The sequence below is a fragment of the Eptatretus burgeri genome, chromosome 3 (assembly GCF_056783735.1).
Source record: "Eptatretus burgeri isolate ZD-2024b chromosome 3, Ebu_testis_v1, whole genome shotgun sequence".
NCBI classification, from domain to species: domain Eukaryota; kingdom Metazoa; phylum Chordata; class Myxini; order Myxiniformes; family Myxinidae; genus Eptatretus; species Eptatretus burgeri.
This window is the reverse complement of record NC_140963.1, coordinates 5,752,524-5,766,078: the sequence shown is the minus strand read 5'-3', so window position 1 is coordinate 5,766,078 and position 13,555 is coordinate 5,752,524. Positions and strand designations below refer to the sequence as shown.

At 43.9% G+C, this 13,555-nt stretch overlaps 1 protein-coding gene across 2 annotated transcripts in view; it reads right to left on the bottom strand.

Moving 5' to 3' along the window:
• Window positions 1-6,551: 6,551 nt before the first annotated feature.
• The window catches only part of LOC147029327 (uncharacterized), a 46,183-nt gene continuing 39,179 nt past the window's right edge, over window positions 6,552-13,555 (bottom strand). The window contains exon 6 of one of the 2 annotated variants that reach the window (XM_085872294.1): window positions 6,552-7,236. In XM_085872294.1, the coding sequence (XP_085728420.1) occupies window positions 7,018-7,236 (219 nt within the window). In that variant the 3' untranslated portion in view covers window positions 6,552-7,017. The remainder of the gene's footprint in view (window positions 7,237-13,555) is intronic. The other variant, XM_085872293.1, reaches the window with a different exon arrangement.

Sequence of the window (13,555 nt, the reverse complement as noted above, 5' to 3'; positions counted from 1 at the left end):
AGCAGCTTGGGATTGGGTACAACGTTGGGAATGGGGGAACAATCTCCAAGAGTTGTTTTGGATGGATTGTTTGATCACTTTGACTCTGTTAAACCGAACATGTGCTTCTTTGTACGATGGTGTTGAGTGCGTGTGGGGTACTGGAATGTGTCGAGAGTGAAATGTACAAGTTGATGTTAATCGTGAATCATGAAAAATAAATTATTGTTAAAGGTACAGAAGAACAGAGGAATGACTGATGCCTTAAGATAAAATATTCAAAAACTCGTACATGTTCACACATACACACTCGTACATGTTCACACACATGCGTACGTGTTCACATTCGGGATTTATTCACACAATCGAACATGTGCACACTCCTTTTTATTCACAGACTCGTACATGTACACACTCCTTTTTATTTACAGACTTGAACATGTACACACTTGGGTTTTATTCACAAAGACAAAAGCTGTCTAACCGGCGTAGCTTTCCTCAGTAGTTCGGGTTCATGGAGGGTTGCTCCGTCCACCAGCTTAGAAGCGGCCAATGGGAAGGGGTGTGGAGTCAGATTGCTCGCGCTGTGCGGCCGCCATGCCTGAATCCAGCCAGCCATGACTCTCATCCTCCTTACAGGCTTCACAGCACACAGACCGGTGAGCCGATTGGCCAGTGGCTGATGGGCTCGGCTCCTACTCATGGCTCACACCTTCTCCACCAGCTCTGCTGGGTTTTCCCGCAATTATTTCTGTCCTGTCATTACTCACTTTGTCTTTCTACTGTGGTTTGTGTGAGGCCATAAGGCATTGGTTATTTAAGCATCTCCCGTTTGTCGTTGGTTTTTTTGGGTGTGTCGCCTGGTCATGGGTGAAGGGTTTTAAGTAATTGATTGTTATTGATTACTTCCTTTTGTTTCCTCCTCCATGTGCCACGATTTGCTTGTTAAATGCTCTTGGTCTCAGGGTGAATTCTCTTGATCTCAGGGGGAAGACCTGTTGAGGGATAATTGGCCCCCGTGAGTCAACACCACACCTCAATCACGTTGCACATCAGGCTCGCTCAGCCATATTTGCATATGACATGTGATGCCTCATCAGCGTAATGCTGGGATGATTCGCACTTTCAATCTGTATGTTAACACGACATTGGCGCGTGATCCAGTGGGGAAGACCCCAAAATGATGGACCATTTCGTTTGTATAAAGACTCGCCAGATTCGGACTCGGCAACTGGGACTGGGTGACCGCAACAATATTTTCATAGATTGGGAGATAATGAAATTTGAGGTGCTGGGAGATGGGTACAAGTAATGAAAATAGGGATTATATATAATACTAGACGACCTGTGAACCCGTTGGGTTCTCGTTGACCGGTTGATTAAAAAAAAAAAAAACATTTCAAAAAACACAACAAAAAGATAGCTCCAGCGAACTATACTGCTGAGGTTGTTTGCATTGATCAAATTCTCCCGAAGAGTACTTGACTGAATCGGTGATTGATTTTTAAAATAATTTTTTCGTTGCCCGATTTGAACTAAACTTAATATTGCACACCGCAGGAGAATAGTGAGTAAGGTGGCCTGAAATTTTTTGCACTATCGTGTACCGTTTTGGCTGTATTTCGGGAACATGCATAAATACAAGATGAGAGTTTTAGTAATATCCTAGACGACCTGTGAACCCGTTGGGTTCCCGTTGTGACAGCGGTTGATAAAAAAAATCATTAAAAAAAAGACAGCTCCAGCAAACTAGACCACTGAGGTTGTTTGCTTTGAGCAAATCATCCCAAAGAGTACTTGACTGAATCGGGAATTGATTTTTTTAATAATTTTTTTTTGTTGCCCGATTTGAACGAAACTTGATACTGCACACCGCAGGCAAATGGTGAGTAATGTGGTCTGAAATTTTTTGTGCTATCGTGTACTATTTTGGCTGTATTTCTGGAACATATATACATACATACATACATACATACATACATACATACATACATACAAGATGAGAGTTTTAGTAATATTTAGATCGATAAGGGGCAGTCTTGGAGCAAGTGAGGACGGGGAAAGAATTGTGGGAGGTGGGAGGCAGCAATGGATGCAGGGAGGGTGGTTGGTCGACAGGACAATGCTGGGTAGTTCCAGCTAAAGCTAACAGAGTTTTAGTCTGTATTCATAGGGGGATAAATTGTAAATCGAAAGAGGAAGTGTTAAAACTGTATAATAATTTAGTCACGTCTCATCTAGAATATTGTGTGCAATTTCTCACCATGTCTGAGGAAGGACATAGCTGCTTTATGGCCTAGCTCGACTAAGTATTGAGGATCAGTGGCTTAAGGAGAGGGGACTTCATAATCAGGGGTTCACATAACTGGTACACAGGTACTCATACGCGGTAAAAAAAAACTACATGTGTACTTCAAAGATGCTTCAAAAGCAAATTGCTCAATCATGTTCATCTAGTCATTGTTTTAAATTCCTTCCAGTTTCACCAATGTATAATTGGTCACAGTCTTTGCATGATGAATGGTAAACTACTCCAAATTTATCACCAGTTGGTATTGGGTCCCTTAGTTTTGAGATGACATTCCAGATGGTGTGTCGAGGCTTGTCAGCTACATCAATCCATGAGCCACGTGCTCTCCTGCCAATCCTTTTTGAAAGGCCCTGGGAGTATGGCAGTACACAGTGCCAAAGTGCGTCTGGCTCCTTCCGTTCTGTCCTTTTTTTGGAAGAACAAAAAAGGAAGACTCCCAACCCCCCTTTTTTTTTAAAAAGTGTACTCTTACTCAGCCTGGCCCAGGGCTGGTCCTCGTTGAACTTGGAATGGGGAACGCTTCCACCAGTGTATGAACATGCAGGCAAAATGGTGCCGTCACTTGTCGTAGAACACGCCTGCACAGCGGCGCTTCTCTCACAGCTTTCCACACGAAGACTCCAACTGTCCCTGCCTTTCTCTTTCTTAAAAGGTGCCACCTGCCTCGTGCGGTGCTCACACCAACCTAGTGTGCGTGTTCTGCTGAACTAGATGGGAGCCTTCCACACTCCGCACATGTGCAAAATGTGCCTGCCTCTCCTGCGCCTTCGATCACTCCCTTCTCTCGTCCCATCCAGTAGGAACCTCCTCGCTCTGCGCCAGCCAACCTTCCTCTTTTATCACTTTATCTGTCTGCCCCCGGGCATGGTCTGCTCGCCTCCAAAACCGGGAAGGCGGGGCTTCTGTTTGTTGTCGTTTCAGGGACCTGTTTCCAGCTTTATGGCCTTGTTTGATATCTAAAAAACATAGGGAAAATCACAGGGCAATCACATACTGGGGGACTTATTTTTATCCCCAAGGCTAATTAACACCGTACCACCCCTCATGTGGTAACACTTAAGCTCACAGATTCCCAAACTTGATTCCATCGAGATGCTTCTACTCGCCCACGGACCATGCTCCACTGTACAAAGCTAAAGGCCTGGTCACACCTTGACGTTTTAGCCAACGTATGCCGATTTTTGATTTTTTTTTCTAAAACGCTGGCACACGTTGAATACGTTATGGGTAAGTTTTGATAACATTGAGAGCACGCTGAAAAACACTGCCATACGTCGTTGTACGTTTGCTTTAAACGTTGTACTTTTTGGTTGTCCTCAAATTTTGTCATGCTTGAAATTTCACGACGTATGCCGGCGTATGACTCACACGTTCCGCTACGCTGGCCACAAGTTGTATGCACGGTCTGCGATCGTTGAGAGAGGTCAACACATGCTACTTGTAAGTTAATCATAAGTTGAGACACGCCGAGGTAATGTTTAGCGTACCCGAAACTTATTTCTAACCTATGATTAACGTGTTGTTGGCACGTTACGCGATCGTTGCCACACATCGACAGACGTTACTTTTAAGTTACTCATAGGCTGAAAGACGTCGGTATAATGGATTGTCCTTGCGTCAGCGTCCATGGCCACGGCCAGGACACTTATTTGCAGCATTCTTCAAACTTTTCTTCGGCATGACGAGGATGTTCACACTTCGATGTCTAGCTTGGCTATGCTTCCAATTTTCCATCGGCAGCGTCTATTTAAAATAGTCGAGTTTGAGCGTTTTAACACGTTCAGAAGAAACGCTTCAAATTTCCAAACCCCAGCGTCAAAAAACAAAGGCGAGTGACAGCGATTTAAATCGTTCATTGTAAACAATGAAAATAGCTGAGTGGTACCGTTTAAAAGTCGTTGAGTGTAAAAAAAATCCAATTGTTGAGCGCAAGCGTCTACTTTTTTTTTTTTTTTTTTTTTTTTTTTGTATACCTTGGTCGAGGCTCGTATGAGAGCTAACACACAACTCACAGCAAGGAGGCATGAGACAAGAGGGGCGGGAGTGGAAGGGACAAAACAGTGGGGAACAGACACATTAGGTGAACTGTGGAAGGGAGAGGGATGGGGATGGGACGGGGAACATGGCAAAGAGAAGATGGACATTTCAGGGACTTTCAGGAAGGAAAGCAGGAGAAATGAAGGAAGTGGGCTTGGGTGGATTATCGGGGGTAGAAAAGATCGAGGATTTGGATGGGGGAAGATAAGAGGTGGTGGTGAACAGCTGTTTTGAAAGCCTGGAGTGAAGAATGGGAAAGAATAGAGTGAGGAAGTTTATTCCAAAGGCGGGAAAAAAAGAGGAATGAAAGAGTGAAGATGAGCAGTGATTCGTGATTTTGGTAGTTTTACCAGAAGGGGGTTGTTGGCGGACCTTGAGCGCCCTGTGGAAATGTGGTGGGGACAAATCGCAGAGAGAGCAGGGGGGGCAAGGCTGGAGAGGAGTCGGTAGAAGACAGAAAGACCACCGACCAACCTGCGGTGATTGAGTGAGAGGCCCAAAGACTCAGCTTCATTGCGGGATAGATACTTTCAATAGTGGAGATGCAGCCATTTAAATCGTTGATTGGCAGCCTATGAATAGCAAACCCCACGTCACCGGCAAAGATAAACTGCCGCACGATATGGATAAGTTAGGCTATCGTTGGGCATAGTTTGTGAACGCCGGCTACATGATAATTATTCGTTGGTATACCGTATCTATAAGTTATCGAAGCGCTCTATGCACATTATTAGTTCATTGTGCATTTGTCCAACCCGTTATGAATAGACCTAAATCGTAAAAACAAGCCATAGCTCATTGTTGAAAAAGCCCCATAAAAAATTAGCCACGAAGAACTTCGAACAATGGTGAAAAGATGTCTCCTACCCGTGGACACGCGGACGCAAGGACGATCCATCATAACCCACACCCTCCCCCTCACACTCACCTACTACTGCCAACATGAACAAACTACTACTAATACTAATACTGATACTGATACTGTTACTGCTGACATGGACATCGACTCAAAAAGGACTCGAAAACACTGTTGGGTTCCCCTTTTATATACCAATTCCCAAAACCGCTGGGAACGCGTCTTTATATGGCAGTTGTAAGCTAGAAACACGTTCATTTATTTTTTTTTGTCGACCGGAAGACGTCATTGGAATACGTCTACATACGTCGATGTGTGTTGGGACTACGTAAAGAATTGGTTCAAAGCACGTCAAACATAAGTTAGAAATAAGTTTCGCATAAAAAAGACATTACCGCGACGTGTTTCGACTTATGAGTAGCTTATAAGTAGCCTTTGTGGACGTGTGTAAGCATCCACATATCGTGTGTAAAACTTATCCCCATCGCATGCGGAACGTGTGTCATACGCCGAGTACGTCAAAAAATTTTGAACATGTTTAAAATTTCTTGACGTACTCAACTTACTACGACATATGATAGCGTACTTTAGCGTTGTATTCACGTATACCAAACTTACTCATACCGTATTTGACGTGCCCCCAACGTTTTAGACACATTTTTCTTAGGTCGGCATACGCTGGAAAGATCGCCAAGGTGTGACCGCGATGTTGTCACTTCCATTTCTACGGCAGTTATGATTCGAATCGTTGTGCGTCAGCCTTTTAATAGGCAACGTCACGACATCGTCGGCGATGCGTGCAACGCGCTATGCCTAAGTTAGACCATCGTTGGGCATCGGTTGTGTAGGCCGACAACAGGTTCAGCATTCGTTGGTATAAGTTATCGATAACACAACGAAACGTTCTGTGTCCGTTACCAATGCGTTATACATAAGACCAAGTCGCTATGAATACGTCCGAATCTTTAAAAAAAAAACATCAAAAGTTCAACATAAGCCAGCGTTTTACATACATTTTAATACGTTGCCATCGCTGGCTAAAACGTCAAGGTGTGACCGGGCCTTAACTTCCCTATTAAATCCTTACATCGACCCCAACATCATCATAACAATGTCAACATCTTCGCAGAAACTGGTAAACTGATTAATGTAATTCCTGTTGTGTTGATCTTGTGCAGGTATGATGGACCAAATGGCCTCCTGTCTTCAAGTTCCTTTATCTATTCTGCACCTACCTCCTCACTTTAATGGGCTGTCTGTCTCACAGAACAGAATGGAATCTGTTGAGAGTAAACAATGAAATGTACAATGGTGCAGAATGTTTTTCATTTCAGAAATCCTACAACAGTATTAATTTCCAATTGGTCACTTGCTTTGACACCAATACAAATCTTTATTACGGATCCAAGGCATCAAAAAGCTACATATATAAACAGTTTCAAATGGAACACCTCGTGCCATTAGAGCATTAAAATTGCATCAGGTGTGGCGATAAATGGGAATTGTTGCTCCCAGCTTGCCGGTTTGATGACAAAGGACACCATTTGCATTTTTGCCTTCTCCATCCCAACCCGTTTAGAATCCCGTGAGGACACGGACAACTTGTTAGTCCTATTAATGAAATAAGCTATTTATGAAGTATTTTGTTTCATCATGCTGCATGTATAATTGCATGATTTAAGCACTCGATAATTATATTTGATAAAATGAAAATAGGCTACTCTATAACAGGGAAGAAAACACGTATGTACTCCAAATATGTTGACATGCAAAGTTTGTAAACTACAAGCAGTTTAAGAAGCATTTGTAAAGATTTTTGTTTTTGTTGTTTTTTTTATCCTGTAATGCCAGCTCTGGAGAGCAGACGAGAGCAAATCTCAGGTACGGAGTCTTTGCTCAACGGAATTTCAGATGTGAGCTTCTTCAACTGGCCATCAAAGATGATGCCAATGAAGCGCGAAAGTTCATCGCTCTCCGTTTCGCTCTCCCCTGTCAAAAAGGGCATCACTGGCGGAGGAGTGAAACCGGAAGAAACAAAAAGGCCAGGTGAGGGCTGGGAATCGAGGGCAAGGAAGGTTGAAAGAAGAAAGGGCAATAAAAAAGTAAGATTGGCGGTCAGAAAAGGTGGGGGGGGGGGGAGACAAGGTTAGTGTGCATATTATGGCATGCTTCAGTTTTGTCTATCCTTGTTTCAACCTCTCTACTAGTTTCAACTTTATATGTTGGCATTCTTTCATTATTTATCAAGTTGTAAATTGGAATGAAATTTCAAAAGGTGTGTGTGTGTGTGTGTGTGTGTGTGTGTGTGTGTGTGTGTGTGTGTGTGTGTGTGTGTGTGTGTGTGTGTGTGTGTGTGTGTGTGTGTGTGTGTGTGTGTGTGTGTGTGTGATATATACAGGGTGTCCCTAAAAATGACATCATTTCGTAGTCTAATAACAGCTAATTCTCGCTCAAATGACATCAAATTTTAACAAAATGTGTAAAAACTAACTAAGTTGAATGTTTAATTTTTTACTTTTTTTTTCAGGGTAAAGAATGACGTTCACTAGAAATGAAAAGGCATTTTGTGTGTTGGAATATGCTCGAACACAGTCAAACAAGAGTGTGCAGCGTGCATTTTCGAGAAAATTCAATAAAAATGCACCAACTGGAAAACAGATTTGGACATGGCACAAAAAATTCAAAGAGGAAGGCTGTCTGTGCAGGGCAAAGGGATCTGGACGACCACCAGTACCGGAAGATATCGTCAATCAGGTTCGGGAAACATATGTGCCAAGCCCCAGAAAGTCTGTAAGAAGAGCATCTATGGAAACCCAGATTCCTCGTACGACACTTTGGCGTGTAGTAAGGAAACGCTTGCGAATGACGCCCTATAAGCTACAGCTCGTTCAAGCCTTAAACACGGATGGCAGGGAAAGGCGCAAGCAATTCTGTGTCGCTATGCAAGAGAAACTTGAAGATGAGGAGTTCGAAAAGCGTCTTGTTTTCAGTGATGAAGCCACATTTCATACGAGTGGCAAAGTCAACAAGCATAATGTTCGCATTTGGGGGAAAGAAAATCCCCATGCCACAGTTGAGCACGAGGGACTCGCCGGAAGTGAATGTGTTCTGCGCAATCTCCAAGAATCCTCTTTATGGACCGTTTTTCTTTGAGGGAAATGTGACCGGCCATGTTTATCTGCAAATGCTTCAGAACTGGTTATTTGATGAGCTCATTGCTAATGAGCATGAACACTTCATTTTTCAACAGGATTGGGCTCCACCTCACTGGAAGCTGACTGTGTGGACTTATCTCAATGAGAATCAACCAGGAAGATGGATTGGGCGTGCCAGTGATGATGACAATGTGCTGTTGAAATGGCCACCACGTTCACCTGACTTGACACCTTGTGATTTTTTTTTCTATGGGGCTATGTGAAAGGACTGGTCTATACCCCCCCTCTTCCTACAAGCCTAGAGGAACTTAAGCAGAGAATCACCGAGACGCTGGAGAATGTTATGCAAGACATGCTACAGCGTGTTTGGCAGGAGCTGGACCACCAGTGTGTGTCGTGTCACAGGCGGTGCGCATATTGAACATTTGTCAAGTTTTGAGAAAATGGTTATAAAATCTACATCCCTCTGAATCTCCGAATTTTGAGAAATAAATCTTTTATTGTTCAACATGAAGCCTATTTACTTTTGTTTGCCTGGGACATGTAGGACATGTAGTTACTTAGATATTCATGTTTCAAATGATGTCATTTTTTAGGGACACCCGTTATATATATATATATATATATATATATATATATATATATAAATATATATATATATATATATATATATATATATATATATATATATATATATGTCTACACACATACATAAATCGACATATATATATATATATATATATATATATATATATATATATATATATATATATATATATATTGTTGCGGTTGTGGAAATTCACAAAGCCACCATTCAGGTTCCCCAGAGATCAGTTATTTTGATAAGTATGTGTTTCAGGTTAGGATCCCCCACCGATGTATGACGGGAATTGTTCGTGTACTGGGCTGTGAATCTTTGAGGTTGCCATTTTTTTCTCTATCTTTTATTTTAAAACAACACATCTCCTACAAACATTGCAACGTCATCATCTCCTACAAACATCGCAACGCCATCATCTACAAAAATGCCATCATCTCCAACAAACATCACAATGCCATCATCTCCAACAAACATCACAACGCCATCATCTCCTACCAAAACGCCATCACCGAACAACAGTAACGCCACCATTGCACAAGCCGCCATTATGCGCCGCGGTGAACTGCCGCGACGCAAGCCGATTTGCATAAACGGATCACAGAGCGACTTCCCCTACAGCACTCGGTGACGTCAAGCGCGGGGTTCCCAGCGAGGCTTACTCGGGGTGAGAGGTCGGAGGTGAAAGTGGGCTGAGCCAGCCTCGGGTGAAGGTTCGAAGGGCGGGCGCCAGCCTGATAAAAAAAGGGCAGAGTCGAGACGCAGTGGTTGTTGTTCACCGGTGGAAGCTGGAGAGGTGAACTCGGAGCAGATCTTTGTCGCCTCGGGAGAGGTAGCCAGATATTCGTCGCTCGCTGGATTCGGGCAGTCTGTGGGAGCTGGCGTCTCCGGGCAAGGTGCCAACGGCGAGTTCGGTGGTCCGTGCTGACGGCAGTTGGCAGGCATCGCTGAGGCAGTGAACGGGTCCTAAAGGAGCATCAACTCTGAAAGAGCAAGAGACCCGTTCGCTCCTCTGAAGCGTCGCCGGCCAGGCTCGCCAGAAATGGGCCGCGCCGAAGCCGGGACACTGAGGCAGACCAAGCAGCCGCTCAAGCTGCTCATCAAGCTGCTCAAGCAACTGGCGCGTTTGCGACGCACCAGACGGAACAGACACCAGGGGTCACCGACCCGAAGACCCTCGAGCCGTCACAAGGGGCGCCAGGTAACCTGCCCGGCCTCTTGGAGCCCCTCGGTCAACCAGGCTCCGAGTTCCAATAAAGGCTCACGTGATGGCTATTCTTTTCCTGGGTTTTGTATGAAAGCCTGTGGCGCCTTGTCTTTATAAGTAGAAATGGTTAAGTGCATGACTGTACATTATTGGATAGACATCGGCTGTAGGCTTTTGCTCGTGTCTTGTCCCCCATCCCCCATTGATTGCCTATTTGAAATAAATACCCCCCCCCCATTAGTTGAATGTCGATCTGCTCATTGCGTCATTTTCCTCCCATTCACTGCCACGGCGTTCGGGAAATTAGCTGGCTATTAATGCCAATAAAAGTGGTCATTTGGTCCGTCGGAACTTGGCGATATAAAACCGCTCGGCAACGCACATGGGGCGAGCACGCTTAGCGGCTCGTTTCCGAACGAGTTCCGTCTTGGTATAAATTCTCTGTATTTCTGTCTGCATGGATAATTAGGTATATCGAGATTCGGCGATTAACCCTGTACCACGCGGACAGGATATTGACAGTTTATGGTGCGTTAAGGCATCCGTAGCAGGTTTCCTGGGTTGTCCGGAAAGCTACGACTGGATTCCGGCTTTCGGCGGACTTGCGACCAGTTGGGCCTTAAGCGGTCGTGCGTGCCGTCGAACCGGCGGAAATGTACAACAATATATATATATATATATATATATATATATATATATATATATATATATATATATATATATATATATATATATATATATATATATATATATACACATATACACACACAGTGCTCCCTCACCTATCGCGGTTAATGTGTTCCAAACCCACCCGCGATAGGTGAAAATCCGCGAAGTAGAAACCACATATGTATTTAATTGTTGAAATATATTTAAACACATTTTTTTCATCTTTTTTCATGTCCATCTCATCTTCCACGTGTTCGCCAGCACCGCGATCTTGAGCAAGTTGAGTGTACGTATCATACAGAGACTTCGCCTTTGTGCGGATTGTGTTGCGATCCAGCGCGATATTTTTTCTGCAATCACTAATCCAGAGAGACAATGCAGATTCCATCCTAACCATCAACCTTATTACGCGACGTTACAACCCTCTTGGCAGTTTTATTTCAATAAACAGCTGCCGTCAATCTTATATTCTTTTCGTCCTTCTTAATATAACGCACCGTAGATTCATTGAGGCCAAAGTAGCGCCCTACAGCCGCGTACATTCTCCCTTCCTTCAGCATCTCGAAGTTTCATCTTTTCGACGATGGTTAGAGTCTTCCTTGAGCACTTGGATTCAGGTTCAGAAGACTTAGAAGCCTTAGAAAAAACCCGCGATGTAGTGAAGCCGCGAAAAGTTAACTGCGATATAGCGAGGGAGCACTGCATATACACACATACACATACACTACATACATATACCTCATACACATAGATGCATACATACACATATACATACATACATACATACATACATGTATACTGAACATATACATACATACAAACACATACATCGATCTATCTATCTAATCTAATCTATCTAATACCTTATAAAGAGAACATTGTTGCTCTATTTCTGCATTACGCTTGGTGATTGACTATTCCAAACCATTGATTTCAGTACTTGGTATTGTCGACATTGCACAGTTTAAGTAGCTTGCTTTCAAGTCGGATTGGGGTGGGGGGGGTGTGTTTCCCCCTCACCAACCCCCTCAGGCTCTGCACGCACTAATCTCCTGAACGGTGAAAGATAGGAGAAAACCTCAAACAAAAAATGTCAGGACGGTTTCTCTGTGTGCTCCACTGAAGCTGATGGGTGCTCCACTTCCACAACTTGAATGAACGGGTTGCATCAGTCTTTTGCAACATTCCAGCAATATATATGATTCGTGATGGTTGACTGCGCTCATTGTGTGATTTTTTTTTTTTTTTTTACAGGTCTTGCTTTACATGTTGTCTCATCTGAGTTGTCGCGCTATGAGTCGTGAGCAGAGCCAATCTGAAGTTTCTTGCCAAGCTTGGCAAAACACCTTCTGAATCCTTTGCAATGATGTAGCGAGTCTACGGGGAAGAAACGATGTCATATACACGTGCATTTGAATGACAAGAGGTTAAAAGAGGGACGGGAGGAGGTTGAAGACAATCCACGGTCTGGAAGACCTTAAACGAGTAGAACGGCGGACAACATCGGGCGTGTGAAGCAGATGGTGCGCACAGATCATCGACTCACGGTGCGGGTGATTGCTGAGGTACTTTGCATCAACAAGGACACTGTCTGGATTATCATCACTGAAAATCTCGAAGTGCGCAAAGATGGTCCCCAAGCTGTTGTCCGAGGACCAGAAACAGCAAAGTGTCTGTCTGTCAAGACATTATTGAGCACCTCGAGGACGATCCAGACCTGCTCGGGAGAGTAATTACTATTGATGAATCGTGGATATTCAAATACAATCCCGAGACCAAATGGCAGAGTTGTCAGTGGAAAAGTCCGGCATCACCAAGACCAAAGAAAGCAAGGATGTCGAAGTCTAAGGTCAAGGTGATGCTCATCACGTTTTTTGACATCGAGGGCATTGTCCACTTCGAGTTTCTACCACAGGGTCAAACAGTGAATCAATACGTGTACAAGGAGATCCTCCGGCGCCTCATTAGATCAGTCTGGGACAAGAGGAGGGATCTGTGGGAGAAAAACGCCTTGGTGCTCCACCATGACAACGCCCCTGCTCACAGTACCCTGAGCACCGACAGTTTTTGGCGGAGAGGAACGTGACAACTCTGGAGCAACCCCTGTATTCGCCAGACTTGGCCCCTTGTGATTTTTTTTCCTATTCCCCAAGCTCAAGGGGGTGATCAAGGGGAACTGATTTCTTGATGTGGAGGCCATCGAAAGGTCCTTGACGACGGAGCTCTGGAAGATTCAAGAAGAAGTCTTCCGGGGGTCCATTGAAGTGTGGAAGAAGAGGATGGACAAGTGTGTGAGACTGGAGGGAAACTATTTTGAAGGGGACAAGCTGTGATTTCAATATATTTTGTGGAATAAAATTTGTGTGAAGTCAGTCCCGTTACTTTTTTTGATTGACCTCGTACATGTACCACATTCATTTACCACATACACATACTGTTACGAATTTGGAAACCTATCGCACACAACATTCAGGTCCGATAGATTAGTTATATCGGTAAGTATGTGTTTTATAGATAGCTTCCTTTCCCTTGTCTAACGGGTAAATAAACATTCATGCACTGTGATTTATCTTTATAGTTATGATTTCCTTTTATTGGAAAACCTCATCTTCCGCAACGACAGCAACAAAACGACCGTTACATCAGTGCTGCAGAGAATGAGAACAACCTCTGCCCTGGGATTCTCCACAGCCCGAGTGGGGGGAATAAAAGGGAGAGCGGAGGAGAGGAAAGAGGCTGGAAG